Source organism: Musca autumnalis, unplaced genomic scaffold, assembly GCF_047663935.1.
Source record: "Musca autumnalis isolate F117 unplaced genomic scaffold, ASM4766393v1 scaffold_1, whole genome shotgun sequence".
NCBI lineage: Eukaryota > Metazoa > Arthropoda > Insecta > Diptera > Muscidae > Musca > Musca autumnalis.
The window spans coordinates 245,808,291-245,825,674 of record NW_027411644.1 but is presented as its reverse complement, the minus strand read 5'-3'; the positions used below and the strand labels follow the sequence as shown (position 1 = coordinate 245,825,674).

The window sequence follows — 17,384 nt, the reverse complement described above, 5'->3', positions numbered from 1 at the left end:
TCTTTATTATAATTCTTGGACTTCATTCTGGCTCCTGTACATTTGGATTTATCACACTCCCGGTTTTCCTTCTCTTTTTCCTGCGGAAAAGGTGATACCTCTCACGTGCGCAACGCTTTGCTACTGAGTGCAGAGTAGCACTATATGTCGCATTTTTCTCTTCGGTAGCAGCAAGGCCTCCTTGGTGAAGGCCTCTTTGGATTTAGTGGCTGTTAGTCACTGTGCTGACGATGAGTGCTTTGATTAAGAATTTGGGTCAGTTCAATGGAACATACTGTGACCATCTGCTGTGACTGCAGCTTACAGATGTCCAACTTGTGTGTTTTGTTCTGTGCGTACTTTATTTGCTACGTTTAATCGGGTACGAGCGTTTGTTTGTTACTCGGATCGACTCAGACTCGCTGGATGTCCTTCCCTTATCATAACGTTATTAATTTGGGTTCTTGTTTCTTGACCTTTTGAATCTCAAAATACCTGAATCTGGTGCTGCGAACTATCTTGATTTTTCCGCTGAGACTTCTTTTAGCCTAATTTCATTTTATTGTGGATACTGAGTTTTCCAACAGTAGGGCCAAAGATATTCTCCTTTCCGATTTTGGAAAATCGCTAGGAATAATTTTAATTTCATGACCGGGACACCGGTCATATATAAAGTATATCATTGGCTTATTCGTCATTGTCTACGGTGTGGGTATGCGCGCAGGTATAGCTGATGTAAAAATTTAGCTTTGATTTAAATTTCCTTTCAACCACAAGGGTAAACTGGAGACAAGATGTTTTAATCTCCAAATAACTACAAATCCGCAACCAAGTTCGTGCTTTATATGTTGACAACGGAAATATAGTGCGCCGCTTTTACGTGTTTTGGTGACGTATTTCCTAATCCATCGTATGGTAGTATATGGATCCTAATGGCAATATATAAATCTTGTACTGCACCCTCTATATAAAGGGTCCGAAAATTCCAGGTGCAGATTCGCAGATCATGTGTCATTCATAGTAGGATGTTTTGTAACATTTGTGTTATTAACCTGAGGCCCAATCTAAGTATTTATAGGCCTTATGGGTGAACTCGCGGCACGAGTTAACTCACTATCTTTAAGGGCAGTTTCCCAGGAGGTCAGTGTACACTTGTGATGAAATAGGTACATCTGCATGATATTGCCGATCAGGACCGTTGTTTGGTATATTACACCCCATATGTAACCCCTAAAAAACTGCTTATATAATTATTCCCCAATGTAATAAAATCAAATGCTCTCACATTTCCATTAAGCCAAAAAAACATCGATTCAAGAAAAACCGCTCCTTTTTGTTAAGCGAATAAAAACTCAGTCAGCGGTTAGAGGTCATAAACATGCAACAATTGCTTCCACTCTTATATTCTCCCCTAAACAAAAATAAAACAGCCGGCAGTCTGTGAATGAATGTACAATAAGTATGCATTTATTGTTGTTATATTTAAGTATACTTGTTGTTGTATTATGTTTGTGTGTTTATTCACTTAGTTTGCATATTGTTTTGAAAATTATAAATCGTGTTGTTTTCTGGGTTTAGAAGAAACTTTAGACTGTAATTTAATCATATTCCGCACCTATGGTGAGACTTATTTCGCCCGGTTGTACAAATGTTTGATGATACCATTTATTTGTATCCAAAACAACTGAAATTAAAAAAAAAATCAAAACAGGAAAATTTAAAATTTCCTTTCTAAAAAAATAGAAGAGAAATACTCACTGATATCGCCTTTATTGACAATGGCATCAAATGATTTACATTTGAAATAACATTCGGGTGGTGGTGCCAACAGCCAACGTTTGCTACCCGCAAGCTGGGCCTGCCAAGAGGCTAAACGGACATTGTCAATCTGTAAAATAGATAATTATTTAAAGAGAGGAAATGTTATTCTAATATGATTTTCATAGTTACATGCATATGAGCCCCCAAACCGGACGTGCCAATAAAAAACCAATCCACATTATTATTTTCTGATGTTTCTGGTAAAAAGTAAGGTCTTCCATAATGCCGTCGAAACTCTTCCGCAGTCTCTGGGTTACAGTTACTCCAACCAAAATACCATGGCTTTTCTCCTTCACCACCCTGTTCGGTGTTAGTGTCTTGGAAATATTCAACTCTCCTCTCTGGCATATCTAGAGCTTCGAATATATCACGAAATCCTGTTTTATATGGCAGAAATTGACAATCCAAAATCTTTTCTTTACGCTGGGCATTATTGTAGACATCGCGGAAGTACCAGTAGTTAAATTTCTGAAAGTTGAAGATTTAAGACTTTTAGATTATGTACTGTTTGTATGTAAGTCAAGCTTAATCTCATATTTGTTGTTTTCAAATTTAAAAACAATAAGTTTAATGTTTCGTCCAACGCCACTTGGACTAATCAATTCTCTTAGTTATTTGTATTGAAACAAAGAACCCTTCCCCAATTTTACTTTTAGGTTATCCTTACATCAATTTTTTTATAATTTTCCTTCCTTACATACCTCCAATGCTGTCCAGTTTCTGGTTGCATCTTCCACTATCACTGGCCTTCCTGAATATGCATATTTTCTCTCAAACTCATGTGGTGTTATATTGGAGACTCCTTCGATTTTATCCACATTTTCACAAAATGCACAATTCTCAGGTGGTCGAAAGGCATAACGCATTAATGTGGGCATTTGAAATGTACAGCGCTAGAAATGAATAAAGGGAATGGATCAATAAGCTATAAGAATATAAAGTAAGAACGGCGTTAAGTTCGGCCGGACCGAACTTTTTATACCCTATAGGAACAATAAGTTTCCTTTCGTTTATGAAAGGAAAGGAGCGCGATATAAATGATAATAAATACATACTCCCTTTAAAAGAGTCATCATGTGATGACATTGTGGTTCTTTTCTAAACATGGCCCAATACTTGCAATTTTCCGAATTGTGCTTTTGTATCCTCTGGCAACACACAATATTAAACGGTTCTAAGATTTGACAAAAAAAAAACTTCGAAATACATAAAATTGGGCTAGACTTAAACCTGGATGTATTTATATGGACAGTTTGTTTGCGAGTAAGTTTTTTATCTTCTGGGAACACAAAATCCCAATTAACGACCAATTCGGTTGAAAAACTAAAATCTTAACAAAACAAGTAAAAAAGTATCAGTCAGCTTTGCCGACAGAGATATACCCTCAGCCTATGTAAATTTAAACATTCATCTACGGACAGATAGAATTATTTAGGGTCTTTTAAGAATTTTGTGGCCCTTTTTCGATATTTGAGCTTGCCGACTAAAATTTGGATTAGGATTAAAGTTTAAAAGTGTTGCGGAGAAGGTTCTTAAAGTCATTTCAGTGGGTCATCGTATAGCATTGGAAGCATTGACTTGTCCACGGATAACATTATTTCGCTTTAACCATAACGAACATCGGTATACATATCCAAAGGATCTTCGAACAGACCCTAAACTGTACTCAGACACAAATGTTCAACTGTTTTGGGGGTGGTACCCCAAGAAGAGGACCGATATGTGCCATTTTATAAGTTAAATTAAATATAGACAAAATGAGAGATCCAAAGTTTGGACCAAATTGGTTGCCCCGTTCAAGAGATGCCGTTCATACCATTTTACTGACTTTTTAAAAATATTTTGGGGAAGTATCGAAAGTTTGGAAAAAATATGAAGAAGGACAAATTGTGTTCCAAATCGGTTGATCAGTTCAAATGTTATCGTGCTCTCCAGCCACTACATATGGTGCCATAGGGTTTTTTGCAACTTTCGGGCGGTTTTCTCAAGAAGTATGGATTTGCCCCTGAAAAAACGGTTACCGTCGTAATTGAGGCAGATAATGCAAGTTGCTTCAACAAAAATCAAAGAAATTTGAGAGCAGGTCTTAAAGTGCATTTATCCCAAATTTTCCAGGCTATTTTCTGAGGACGTGTGGGCTTGTCCCTAATGAAACCTATATCGCCGTATAGAAGACAGCGTATACAACTTGTTACAGCAAAAATCAAAGCGATTCGAGACCTGGTCCTTAACTGAACTTTTCCGAAATTTTGTGTGGAAGTTATCCAAAGGAGAGGACCGATTGAGTCCATATTGGAACCTTTTATGATGGGCAAAGTATGGACCAAATCGGTTACTCCCTTCAGGAGTTGTCGTGCGCACAAATTTTCCAAACATTTTCGAACTTTTGTGGGGAAGGTACAGGAAGGAGTGGGCCGATATAGATGGGTTAAGTTTGGACAAAATATTACGAATGCCAAATTTTGGATCGAATCGGTTGATACGATCGAGAGTTATCGTTCGCTCCATCCAGACAGACGGATGTACGGACATGGCTAAATCAACTCCAAATTGTCTGAAATGGATTTCGTCCAAACTTACTTGGGATCTAAAATCATTATTTCAATGAGGCACATTTTGCCCGTATGAAAGTGTTTATACCCTCGTTAGCATAAATTCTGAGGGTATAAAAACTTAAATGGTGGATTTTTTTGCAGGGCATGATTGGCACCTGTATAAATATTTTGCACCTTTAGGTCTTTCCTACATACCAAATTTCAGTTATTCCGGTTCAATAATGTGCCTATGGGGGCTATAGGAATACGAGGACCTATACCCACCAATTTCAGGTAGAAAGTTATGCACCCCCCAACATAGACTAAATGTCAAATTTCAGCTATTACGAAGCTAAAACCTTCACAATACCGAAAATCCGGAGGTACCGTTCTATGGGGACTAACAGATGCAAAGTTTTATACCCCAACGAAGACTTAATACCAAATTTTAGTAATTTCGGTGGGATTTTGAGGCCACAACATCGGGAGGTACTGTTTTATGGGGGATATATGAAAGCATGGACCTATACCGACATATTTCAAGTGGATAGTTTTATACCCCCAAACGAAGACTAACTACCAAATTTCACTCATTTCGGTGTTATATTGAGCACACAACCTTCAAAATACCAAAAGTTGTTAGGGACTGTTCTATGGTGGCTATATGAAGACGTGGACCTATACCTAAAAATTTCAGGTGGAAAGTGTTATGCTCCCAATGAAGACTAAATACCAAATTTCAGCCTTTCCGTGTGATAATGGGGCTAAAACCTACAAAATACCGAAAATCGAGATGTACCGTTCTATGGGGGCTATATGAGGACATGGACCTATACCGACAAATTTCAGGTGGAAAGTATTGTACCCCAATGAAGGCTATAAATATTGATGTGTTAGTGAGGCTAAAACCTTTAAAATATCGAAAATCGGGAGGTACCGTTCTATGGAGTTTATATAAAAACGTGGACCGCTATAGCCCGTACCGAACATCCTGGGAGGAATATAATCTTCTATACCAAACTACAAAGCGAACTATATCTTGATTTCAACATACGGACGGACATGATTGTTTCGACTTAGAATTTTATGCTGATCAAGAATATATGGGGATTTCTGAGTGAAATCGGACAATTTTATAAGTTGAGGTTTTTGATTTCCTTTATTTTTTGCTGTGGTGATGCTGCTTATCAGCAAAATATTTTAGTATATTTTCAGAATTTTTTTCACTAACTGTTCCAGGGATATCGCGCCTTGAAAATGTCAAATTCTGTAAAAACTATGTGCAAAGAAATACTCATAACTTCTTTAATAATGGTCCGAATAGAAAAATATTTTTTGTATTTTTTTGCTGTTTTATCAGGTATCTAATAAAAAATATAAAAAAATTGCAATATTTAAAATAAATATTTATCAATGATTGGCCCTTCGATTTTCTTTAATTTTTTTGTATTAAACTACCATTAAATACAAAATTTTTAAGTCCTATTTGGTAGTGGGTTTCGGATGCTTACTATTTTTTCTTAATTTTTAAAAATTATTCAAAAAAATTGTTCCTTTATACCAGTGTGATACATTTGTTACACTATGCAACACGAAAATTACTAACCATATTCTGGCACCGCAGCGTGGTAGAAGACCAAAAAAGAGCATACACGTGTCTCGCCGTTTTTTCTTATCTCATCAACTTTCGCGGTTATACTGAAATGTTTTGGTGATGAACAGCTTCACTACAGGAAAAAAATCAGGAAAATCAAAAACCTCATCTTGAAAAAGTGGGGTCCCCGACGAATATTTCGATTAGTTACAAACGGAATGACATTATAATTAAATTATACACTCCATATTATGGCGGAGGGTATAAAAAACATAAGGAAATTATATGGCGTCGGGCGCCACGATATCAATATAATTTGGCAAAATTTTTTCTAGACCAAATATCGTCACAGTTTCCACATTTCATCAAAATATCTGAATATTTTTGCTTTCAATGCTGCTATGTCCAAATCTGAACCGCTTTCAAAATAATTTAACGAACTAATTTCTAGACCAAATTAAATCACATTTTCTATATTTTATAAAATTTAGACAGACATAGTTAGTGTGCCAAATACCTTAAATCGTGCGAAAATTTATATAGGAGCTATATCCCAATATGGGCCGATTTCAATATAATTCGGCCAATTTATTTCTAAATCAAATATTTCTAAATCTCATAAAATTTAGAGATATAGCGTGTTTGACGGATAAAATACATATGGGATCTATATCCAAATCTGAACCGATTCTCACAGAAAGCAATAGCCGTCTTTCATCGTTTGGACAAAAAATTAAATTTTTTCTCCAAAGGACATCCACTCAGAAAGCGGTACTATGTACATATATGTCTAAAAGGGACTATGGGTCTACCTCGTTTACTTATGCATGTTGTAAATTGAGATTAACCTCAAAACGTGCACCATGACGTACTGATTTATTTTTAATCCAAATTAAAACTATAATAAAATTGATTTAAGCCAAAACATCCAAGATATCTAAATCTGTTTTCCACTGGGCCGTGGTACGGAATTTCAAAATGTTCAACCGTGTATACCCAGGGTTTCAACATCCCCGCTCGATTTAATTAATATGGACTTCAGAAAATAAGCTTCCACACAAAGTAGTATCAAGATGGGATCACACTGACTCTTTTACATGTTTTGTGGACCTTCTTTACTTTTTCTTACCTTTGACTGCAATTCACTGAAGTAATAATTTATGGCATATGTTAGTAAACTTGTAAAAATAAGAAACTTAAACCATTTTTCCTTTGGACTCGATGATTTTTTGTGTTCACTCAGATATTTGTTAATACATTTAATGTTACGTAAATCAATATTTTCTTTTTGGCATTTGGTTAGAATTTCTTTCAATTTTATTTGGGCACACTCCATAATCTGTTTCTTTAAAATTTTAACGTTTTAAAGAAAAACACAACCGTTCACTAGCAATGACAAGCAGCGACTAACACCGTAAAACATATTGTATGAAGCTTAACATATTTGATGCCATTTTATGCCAGACTTAGACTACCCTGTTTTATCCTTTAAATTCTTTCAATTGTTAATAATGCACTTATCTGATCCTTATGTTGCCTGTTGGTAACATTGATTAGAAAGAAAGTGAAATGTGTTGTGCCCCACGACAGATAGATGGGGGTGAAATATGTTAGTAGGTTAAGGGTAGGAGGGTGTCTGCACACATTTGATAACAACAGTTTAATGAAACAATAACCTAATAACATTTATATTTATCGTTTTTTCTTTCTCTTTTCTAGAAATCCTTATGGAAATGGCGATTCAACTTGTATAACATATGATGCTGTGAATGCTGCCTATTTAGATGCTCGCAAGAGAATACGTAAGTAAAAATGTTATATAAAAAGGGGATTTAAATAGAGTATAATTTTAAGATCTAATTTAAATCGTTTAGAAACATAAACAAATTTTAACAGAAACACATCGAAACATTCCCCCAGAGGGTAGATAAAGTATATGCGTTCCTTATCAGCAATCTCATTATTATTAAAGCCTATGATCCTACAGAAACACAGTCAATTGAGGAAAAAGATAACTTTTATGACTCCAACTTATATCAATGTCCATAACTGCGATATAACAATTTTAGTCGGCGACTTAGATGCTTAAGTAGCTTCAGATAACATTGGTCTTGAACACATGGCAAAACATGGCGTCGGCTTAAGAAGCAACGATGGATGTAGATTAGAATAATGCTGGTAGGTGGGAAATGAAGGCCTCACCAAACAAATTTACCACAAACCAAATTATTAATTACCAAATGACGATCATCTTTACTGAATCGGCGTGAAGACGATATTAACAGCGATCAATACTTAGTCATGACAAAAGTTAGCTTGGAGCCTTGTCTAATATCAAAGCCCATAAAGAAAACTAAAAATGGAATAACACGTCAATGTGTTTATAAACTCGGACAGTAGTCACCTTCCTCACGTTGACCTATATGATATACTTTTCCGACGTATAATACATACATCGAAATCGTCGTATAGCTATACAGAATCAATAAATCCGACAGAATCTGCAAGTACAATCCTCAGGAACCATCGCTCTAAGGTACCAAAGACGCAGTAATTTGCTTGTTAATTTTCTTCGAATATCTAAGCGCATTCCAACTAGACCACCAAAAAGGAATCCCTTATTTTTTCCATGGAATCATGCATTTAATGCCTTTATGGCGACTTTCAGATTGTTTTAAATTTTGTTAGCTAAATTTTTTTCGTTTGGATATCACAACTTTTAACTTGTTGTACGTTTTATACATACGACGTTTACAACTCATTGACTGACGAAACCTATAAGCCGCAAAAAGCCTCAATTTGACCAAATCTATGTAATTCTGTCCCCAATATGTTCATCCTTGTCATCGACGATTTAATCTGTTCAGCTCTGAATGACATACGTGGAGTCCAATGTACACGGTTTAAACACAGCGAAGACTTAGAATATGCTAATGATGATATCGACTTTTCTACCAAAACAGGCCATGTTACAGAACAGTAATGGAGGTATTGTATATTTCTAAAGTCTTTGATACTGTCAGCCATACTAAGCTGTCCTGTCTTGTTTTTAGGTCGTCATTCATAAGTTAAATTGAGAAACAGGAAGTCCAAGCCATATAGACTGAATCAGATAGTTCCCCAAGGAGGGGTATTACCTCCGGCACTGTTTAAGATATACCTTTCTGCAACACCACTAAAATCCGCCACTGAGTCAACAGCTAGCACATAGACTGGGGAGATAAAGCTCAATTCCAGAATTAATGGATAACTCAGAATGTCTGCCTATCATGCAATGACGGTCCCCACGAATCAACTCACCTAACTCCAATTTCGATATGGAGAAAACCTATTTTCTTTGGCATCATTTCTGAACTTGGAGTTGCAAGCAGAATCAGATAAATAAAAAAACGAGTACAAATTCAGCAGCTGCTATAACAACAACATAAAGAGAAGTTTTACATGGCTGAAGAATATTCAGGAAATATAAGCCATCATAAGCCTAAGGAATTTTTGCCAACGTTGAAAGTGTATCTTTTTTTATACCCTCAGCCTTTAGGCTAATGAGGCTATATAAACTTTGATACGATGAAAATATCCGTCTGTCCGGCTATAGCGAACGATAACTGTCATACCGATTTGGTCCAAATTTGGTTTTCGTAATATTTTGTCTAAACTTAGATCAAGTTCGAAGATTAACCCCATTGGACCACAACAAAAATTTTTCGATAAAATGGTATTTTTTTGCATCATATCTTTTACAACACGCATTTCAAACACACTGTTGGTGTGAACATTTTATTCTCGCATTTCGGATTTCACCACATAATGGACATATTTATTAAATCGTCGTTGAAAATTATACTGAAAACAACGGCATAGAGGCATTTTATATCAATGACATGTTCTGAAGAGTTATGTATTACAATCCAGGGAATATTTTCCAAAAGAAAATATTCAGAAAAAATTAATGGTTTAGGAGATACGGTGCGAAATGTATAAAAATTGTGGCATTTTTGCATATATTTTGAAATTTGAGGCAATAAATGTAGTTTTTCGAGTTAATTATTTCTCCAAATATTTTATTCTTGTTTTATTCTTCGCATTGGTTTCATAGATATAGCCCAGCATTTCTTTAAAAACTCAATATTTAACCATGTTTAGATGGGACCATAAAATTCGAGCTGGATCTGACAAAAAAAACCCAACTAGTGTTTCTTGTCGTTTGGGTCTGTACTTTCAAAAAATCCTCAGTTCGAATTGTTTGCACAAGGTCACCTTAAAAATGTTGCACAGTGTCACCATAAAAAAATATTTTTTCTTAAAAAAATAAAAAAAAAAAATTGTGTCGGTACGACCGTGGTACGACCAAATCGTGACCGTGGTTCCAAACATACTAACTTCCTCCGGTAACTCCCCAAAAATTTTCAAACTTGTAGGCTTAAGAACAGGTTCAGACCAATTCGCCGATAAAACGACCCATACTTCCCAGCAAAATGAAATCCTTCAAAATAATGGTAATCGTAACAAATTAAGAAGGGCATGTCGCACTAAATAACTAGTTATTCTACGACCACTTGAATAACTAGTTATTCTATGGCCACTAGAAGTTGAAAAATAAGCTAAAAGACATATGTACTATTTTTAGAATATTTGAGGTGTAATTTGTATTCAGTTTTAACACACTTCATATTTTTATTATATTTTATTCCACTGTCTGCTGGATTTGATCTTACGAACTTCTGATTTGTAGCCAAACACACTGCTCACTAGGTATGCGTACGAACATTAAGGGTTGTTTAAGCGCTTACATGTGCTTGGATGTGCACCACCAACTGTTCTTTGTTTTGTTTAACAAATAGTACCCGGCCGGCAGAGAGCGTTGAACACACAATCCTCTGATTTGTAGTCGGACACACACGCTCTGTGCCACCGTACTCATAGCCTAGTAAGGAGTAAGATAAGTAGTTATTTTTGTTTACATTGCTATGTAATGTTTAACATAATGACTAACGTATCCGAATTTTTTGGGTTGTTTTGCTTCTTTTCATTATGTCACAGGCTGAGGGTATATCCCTTTTCTACATTGTCGACTGATACGTTATGACTTGTTTCCTTTTGTCTTGTATTGCACCCTATTAAAACGGTATAATGTTATCATAGTGTTCTTGTAATAAATAAGGAATAAATATAATTGTAGACTGTATGGAATAAATAGATTCACTTTTCTCGACATCTCCCCCCCAATGCCTAAAAATTAACGACTTAATCCAGTTTGTAGTCATATCTAAAATGTTTCGCCTACGAAAATGAAATAATGCGTATATTCCTAGTGGTTGGTATTTTTAACAGTTATATGTTGAGGGTATTTATTTTGTGTTACTTCTTTCGTATTTATTTAATTATTATTTCATATATATTTTAAATTTGTTTCTTCAAAATCTTTTATTAAACATTTTATTTGATATTTTTTCAGATGTTTCCCAGCCGAAAGGTGATTGGAAGGCTGAAGACATTGCCACCGTTGGTGAACTCTTATTGGATATTTCCATACAATTGGCCAGAACGTAAGTTGGTTGTAATGAAAACATTTTGCTATCATGTGGTGATTATGATTTTGAATTAATCGATTTTAAATTGGGTACATGGCAAACATATGGCCAATTTCGTGTGTGTGTGTTATTTTCAAATTTCCATTTAAAAGTTATTTAATCCAAAAATTGTTTTTACAAGAAATTTTGCTACAGTTACAACCTACCCCAGAGATTTTTGTAAATCGTGGTTATGTGAGCAATTTTGTGCTTAATGCTAATAAAGTAAATTGTTTTTGACTTTTTTGAAAGTTTGGCAGAAATTCTTGTTTTAGGCCTCCACAAAATACGACAATCAAGCTACTTCGTTTATAGGTGCGATTTTGTTACAATTAAAATAGTTTTTTTCGGCGAGTGGTTTGAATTCGATTGGTGTTGTTGCTGTTATTCACAATTTATTGATAATAGTGATTTTGTCGTTGTTAACATGTGTATGTGTTGTGCAAGATACACACTTGTTAAACGTTTTTTGGAAAATTACATATTAAATGATGTAATTTTATGTGATTTTGAGTTTAAATAATTGCTAATTAAATAGTTTTGTAGCTCCCTCTATTCACAATTATTTGAGTAAAAATTGAAAACGATTTAATTAACATCTAAATGATTCCCTTTCATAGCCAAACTTTGTTGCATTAACAACCATTCCTATTAGCAATCCTCCTCGGATACATGAACTAAATATCATTCGTTGTACATGTTTGCATTAATGAGACATTTATGAAAAGAGTATTAATGTCACGTTTAAATTGTTTATTGTTTTTTTTCGGAGAGACATTCTTCTTTTTTTAACGAAATGACATACCTTAATCTGCTGTATCTTTTCAAAACCAGTTAAATGAAGTCAAAACCTCTTAGCACGTGACAAAGGAATGGTAAAGTGAATTGTTTTAACAAAAAAACTATTTAAAATAGTAAGCAAATGCTATACTTGGGATGGGGTCGACTAAGTGATACCCTACACCATTATCCTTGTAAATACGCTTTTCACGGACCAAAATGTCTTTTAGGGAGATACTAAAGTTATTCGCCCCCTTGGATTTTAATACCAGGTGACTTAAGGTTAACTGAACTGAAATAATTACAGTCGTCCTATCGAAATCAAGGTATTTTCATTAAGCAGAGATATTTATCAATACAAATAGGGATAGCTTAGAGATTTTTCCATAAACTCTGCTTTTGGACACCAACACCTTTGGTAATATTTTAAAACTCACACTGTTCTAACAGAAGTATAGATATCCGCAATGAAAATAAAATGTCACAAATTGGAAATATGAATACCTGAAAGTCTTTATGCCATCCATCATAATATGGTTAAATTTGACATTCCGTTTGTAACACATCGAAATAAAGTATATATATTCATGATCAGCAAAAAATTATATAACGATGTCCGTGCGTCCGTCCATCTGTTGAAATCAAGATACAGCTCGCAATTTTTAAGATAGAGCTTTGTAATTTGGTATAGAAGTTTCTTCAGGTATAGAAGTTTCTAGGATGTTTTGTATTGAAAATGGGCTATATCGGTCCACGTTTTGATATGACCCCCATAGAACAATATCTCCCTATTTTCGGTATTTTGAAAGATTTAGACTCATTAAATCAAAAAATGTCTAAAATTTGGTATTTAGTGTTAGATGGGGGTGCAAAACTTTTCACCTGAAATTTGTCGGTCTACGACTTTATATAGCAGCCATGGAACGGTATCTCTCGATTTTCGGTATTTGGAGCTTTTAGCCTCATTAACACACCGAAATGACTAAAATTTTGCTATTTAGTCTTCGTTGGTGGTGTAAAACTGTCCACCTGAAATTTATCGGTACATGTCCTCGTTTTCATATAGCCCCCATAGAACGGTACCTCCCGATTTTCGGTATATTGAAGGTTGTGCCCTAAATATCCCACCGAATTGGCTGATGTTTTGTATTTATTCTACGGTGGGGGTATAGAACCTTTCACTTAAAATTTGTCCGTTTAGATCCACGCCATTATATAGCCCCCATAGAACAGTACCTCCCGATTTTCGGTATATTGAATGTTGTGGCCTCAACATTTCACCGAAATGGCTGAAATTTGGTATTTAGTCTGCATTGGGTACATAAAACTTTCCACCAGAAATTTGTCGGTTTAAGCCATCGTCTTCATGTAGCCATCATTGAACGGTACCCTCCGATTTTCGGTGTTCTGAAAGTTTTAGCCACATTATTCAAATGGTAGTTAGTCTTCGCTGAAGGTACAAGACATTTATACAGGTAGAAAACATACCTTGCAAAAAATCAGTCAGTATAGATGCACGTTTTGGTATAGCCCCCATATAAGCATAGCCACCATTCAAGGTTTTTTTTTAAGAATTGGTCGCATTTTTCTACCGAATTTGTAGGTAATTGGATTTGAAGTCTAGCCGGTATTGCCCAATTTTATGGGTTTTTGTCAAATTTTCGGAAAATTGTAAATATTGATCCATGTTTTGGAAAGAACTACGATGACGCCACATATGAGATCTTTTGAAAGACATTTTATCAGTTGGAATATATTATTCCTGCAATAAGAGGAAGAGCTTAGTACTTTCATAAACAGCTCGTGGTAGAGGGTATAAATAGTTCGGCACGGCAGAACTTAACGCCGTTTTTACTTGTTTTCTATACCTACATTATTTGACCACTTTTGGTAACACAATTGGTTCCAGTTTAAACCCCCGCAGGTCAACTTTAAATTGGACATTTTTACTAAAATGGATCAGGTTTAAATACGGACTATTTCGGTAAACTCCTTCGGATACCACCCACAAAAATTTTCGGAAAGGTGCAGTTTATGAACTGATTTCGAATAGTTTTGATTTTTTGGCAAAATGGTTTTCTCGGGGTCCTGTTTAATAAAGGGACACTTTTTTCAGGGGCAATTTCATACTTCCTGGGAAACAGAACGAAAGCTAGAAAAACCCCTGCGGCCATCATGTGTAGCGGCTGGTGCGCACGACAACTTTCGACCCACTCCATCGGGTACTGCCCCCCCCCCCCCCCCCAAATATACTAGAGGGGAGTAACCGATATGGTCCATCGTAATATTTCCACCATTGATCGTTCCAACCTATTGTATCTCCCCCTAAAAATTTTTCACAAAACTGCGATTTAGGGACATATCTCGGGTAGGTTTTACATTTTTGGTAGTCTGGTAGTCTTCGCCGCCCCTATGAGTCGTACACTTTTTTCGGGTCAATACTTCAATACAGATAATGGCCTAAACGCTCAAAAAACCATGGCACCAAGTATAATGTCTGATTACTGTGAAATATGCGAGTAAGAGAGGATCTTACAGGTCCATTTTTATTATCTCGCAAGTCGCAAATACACAGGATGCCTTACTCCTTCCGAGCCCTAGAGGGAATTACCAAATTGCCGATCACACAAATGGTTTTTGGAAGCTGCTCTTCACACTATAACCATACATGTAAGTGGAGGACTAAAACTACAACAATCCGTGTGACAAACCTGGAAGGCATTTCATACAATCCTGCTTGGGGACATTAATACTACCAGCCCCCAACCGAGTTCGAAAAGGCTGTATCCTAATTTACATGTACCATCGCTAGTCTTCTGTAGAGTTCAGGAACGTGAATTCAAAGTCCCGTAGAGTTAAACAGATAGTTCCCCACGGTAGGGTGATATCTTCGAAACTGTTCAACCGGCGACATAAAAATAGTGGATGACTGCCCGATAGTAGCGTCTGGTTCCATCGCAATAAACTAAAGGACAGCATCGTTAAACTTTTTAGTTTCTTCCACTCAAGGAACCTGGCAATAACAGCTAACGACAGCGGAGATGGACAGATCCTTGAATGTGCAGGTCGAAGAAGGGGTCACATTGGAGAGCCTATTCAGATTATCATAACATGCCATAACATTCCCCGATGAACTAAGGATCAGGAACAAGATGCTCAAGGTGGCTAGCTGGCAGCAATTGAGTGGATCTTGTTGTGGTAAACTCTGCGGTACTGGAGTGATCTGCTATTATTAGTAACACTCAATGGTACAAACTCCCAACCTATCAAACTGCTGCCTTGAGAACTGCAACAGGATATTTTCTTATGTCGCCAATTTATCATTTACATGAGGATCCTACGAAGATTTTTTTCCGTAAGATGGCACAAAAAATGCTGTTGGTGCACCAACTTATGGACAGAAACTAGCCGCCCAAGCAAGTAAGGCGAGATCATTATGATCTAGAGAGAAGTCCAGATGTAATAAGGATAGATAAGGATAACTTCTATCTCAACAAGTTTATACGGCAGGACTAAAGATCAGGTAGATAGCGGCATTGAGCAATTACGCTCTGGATGTTGATAATACGATTCAAACTCAGCAAAAAATCATTACTAAATAATGGGTTTTTATAGTACTTTTTGGTAGTCGTTACTACTTACAAAACTCCCTTCTAACCCATTATTTTAACATGGGCATGCCGCACTGAATAGCTAGTTATTCTACAACCACTATAATAACTAGTTATTCTGTGGAAACTAGAAGTTGAAAAATAAGCTAAAAAACATATGTTCTATTTTTAGAATAGTTGAGGTCGAATTTGTTTTCAATTTCAACACACTTCATATTTTTATTTTGCTCTCTGTTGGATTTCATCATGCGAACTTCTGATTTGTAGCCGAACACACTACGCTTTGCGCCACACGTACGAACATTAAGGGTTGTTTAAACGCTTACATGTGTACCACCAACTGTTTTTTATTGTTAACAAAAAACTCGCGAGCCGACGGTGAGCTTTGAACAAACAACCCTAGGATTTGTAGCCAGACACACACACTCTGTTCCTCGGTACTCATTACTTCGTAAGGAGTTAGATAAGTAGTTTTAACTTGTTACATTACTTTGAAATGGGTTACATAATGACTAATGGATCCCATTTTTTCTTGGGAATTGTCTGTCCAGTAAGTGCAAAACAAGCCACATGATACGCTACACCTCTTCAACTGCCCAGCAATACCAACTCATTTGACCCCAAGGTTACTAGAGACGCACCCAGATGATCTAGGTCCATGAGGGTCTACAACCGACAACACATTCTCTAAGTGCTGTTTAGGGGCGGCTTGATAATAGTTGTGTTCACAGCGATGTATAGGTTTTTCATGTTCAACACTTTGCTTAAGGTCTCGAAGCTATAAAATTTCTACAGTGACCAACTAAAACGGCTTGATCCGGTACCTTCCTCACAAAAAAGCTCCAAAAACCCTGGCGGCACCATCTAAAATGTCTGATGAGCACGGTTATTACGAATAGAGTATCCGAATTGGCCTATTGTAAAATTTCTGCAAACGTACATCAAGTTCCAAAAAGAGCTGTCCGACTAGCTCGCCTTCACGTTTTTCTCTCACACAAATTCGTGCATTGCCTTTTAATTGTTTGCCGATGTTAATCCTAGTGGTTCGTGGGCATGTCTATCATTCATCATTTCGTGGACAAATCCAACATAATGGTCGATGAGCTTTAAAACATCCTACGGTGACCAACTAAAATGTCTGGTTGGCACAATAAGTTGTGTTTCAGATTACAAGGATATATATTTTTTAGTGGGCAAGTCCATGCTTCCTAAAATAATGACCTAAATGCTTTAAAAACCTCTATTTGACAAACTACATGGCTGGTTGGCATGATAACTATCGAAACTAATAACTTCCAAAATTGGAAGCGGTTCCTATTAGCATATTACGGCCCTTTCCACTTCTAATCCGGAAAAGTTGAACACATTTGCTCTTTAATCCAGTTTAAAGGCGCTTCTCGTATCGTTTTGATTAACATTACAATTTCTCTATTTATTTGAAAAATTTTGCCTATTAGGGCGAAGATCATTTTTAATATTAAGTTTTATTAATTTC

General features: G+C 36.1%; 2 protein-coding genes across 2 annotated transcripts in view; one reads left to right on the top strand and one right to left on the bottom strand.

Moving 5' to 3' along the window:
- cysu (peroxidase homolog) overlaps positions 1 to 17,384 on the top strand; it is a 211,933-nt gene that overhangs the window by 138,501 nt on the left and 56,048 nt on the right. Inside the window, exons 3-4 of the mRNA XM_073960645.1 lie at positions 7,648 to 7,730; positions 11,384 to 11,474. Coding sequence (XP_073816746.1) covers positions 7,648 to 7,730; positions 11,384 to 11,474 — 174 coding nt within the window. The remainder of the gene's footprint in view (positions 1 to 7,647; positions 7,731 to 11,383; positions 11,475 to 17,384) is intronic.
- LOC141389303 (bifunctional arginine demethylase and lysyl-hydroxylase psr-1) lies at positions 1,417 to 7,339 on the bottom strand. The gene is made up of 5 exons (XM_073960646.1): positions 7,058 to 7,339; positions 2,502 to 2,693; positions 1,930 to 2,268; positions 1,738 to 1,867; positions 1,417 to 1,663 (listed from the first exon to the last, which is right to left on the bottom strand). The coding sequence occupies exons 1-5, from the start codon at positions 7,262 to 7,264 to the stop codon at positions 1,578 to 1,580; spliced, it is 954 nt and encodes a 317-aa protein (XP_073816747.1). The 5' UTR covers positions 7,265 to 7,339; the 3' UTR covers positions 1,417 to 1,577.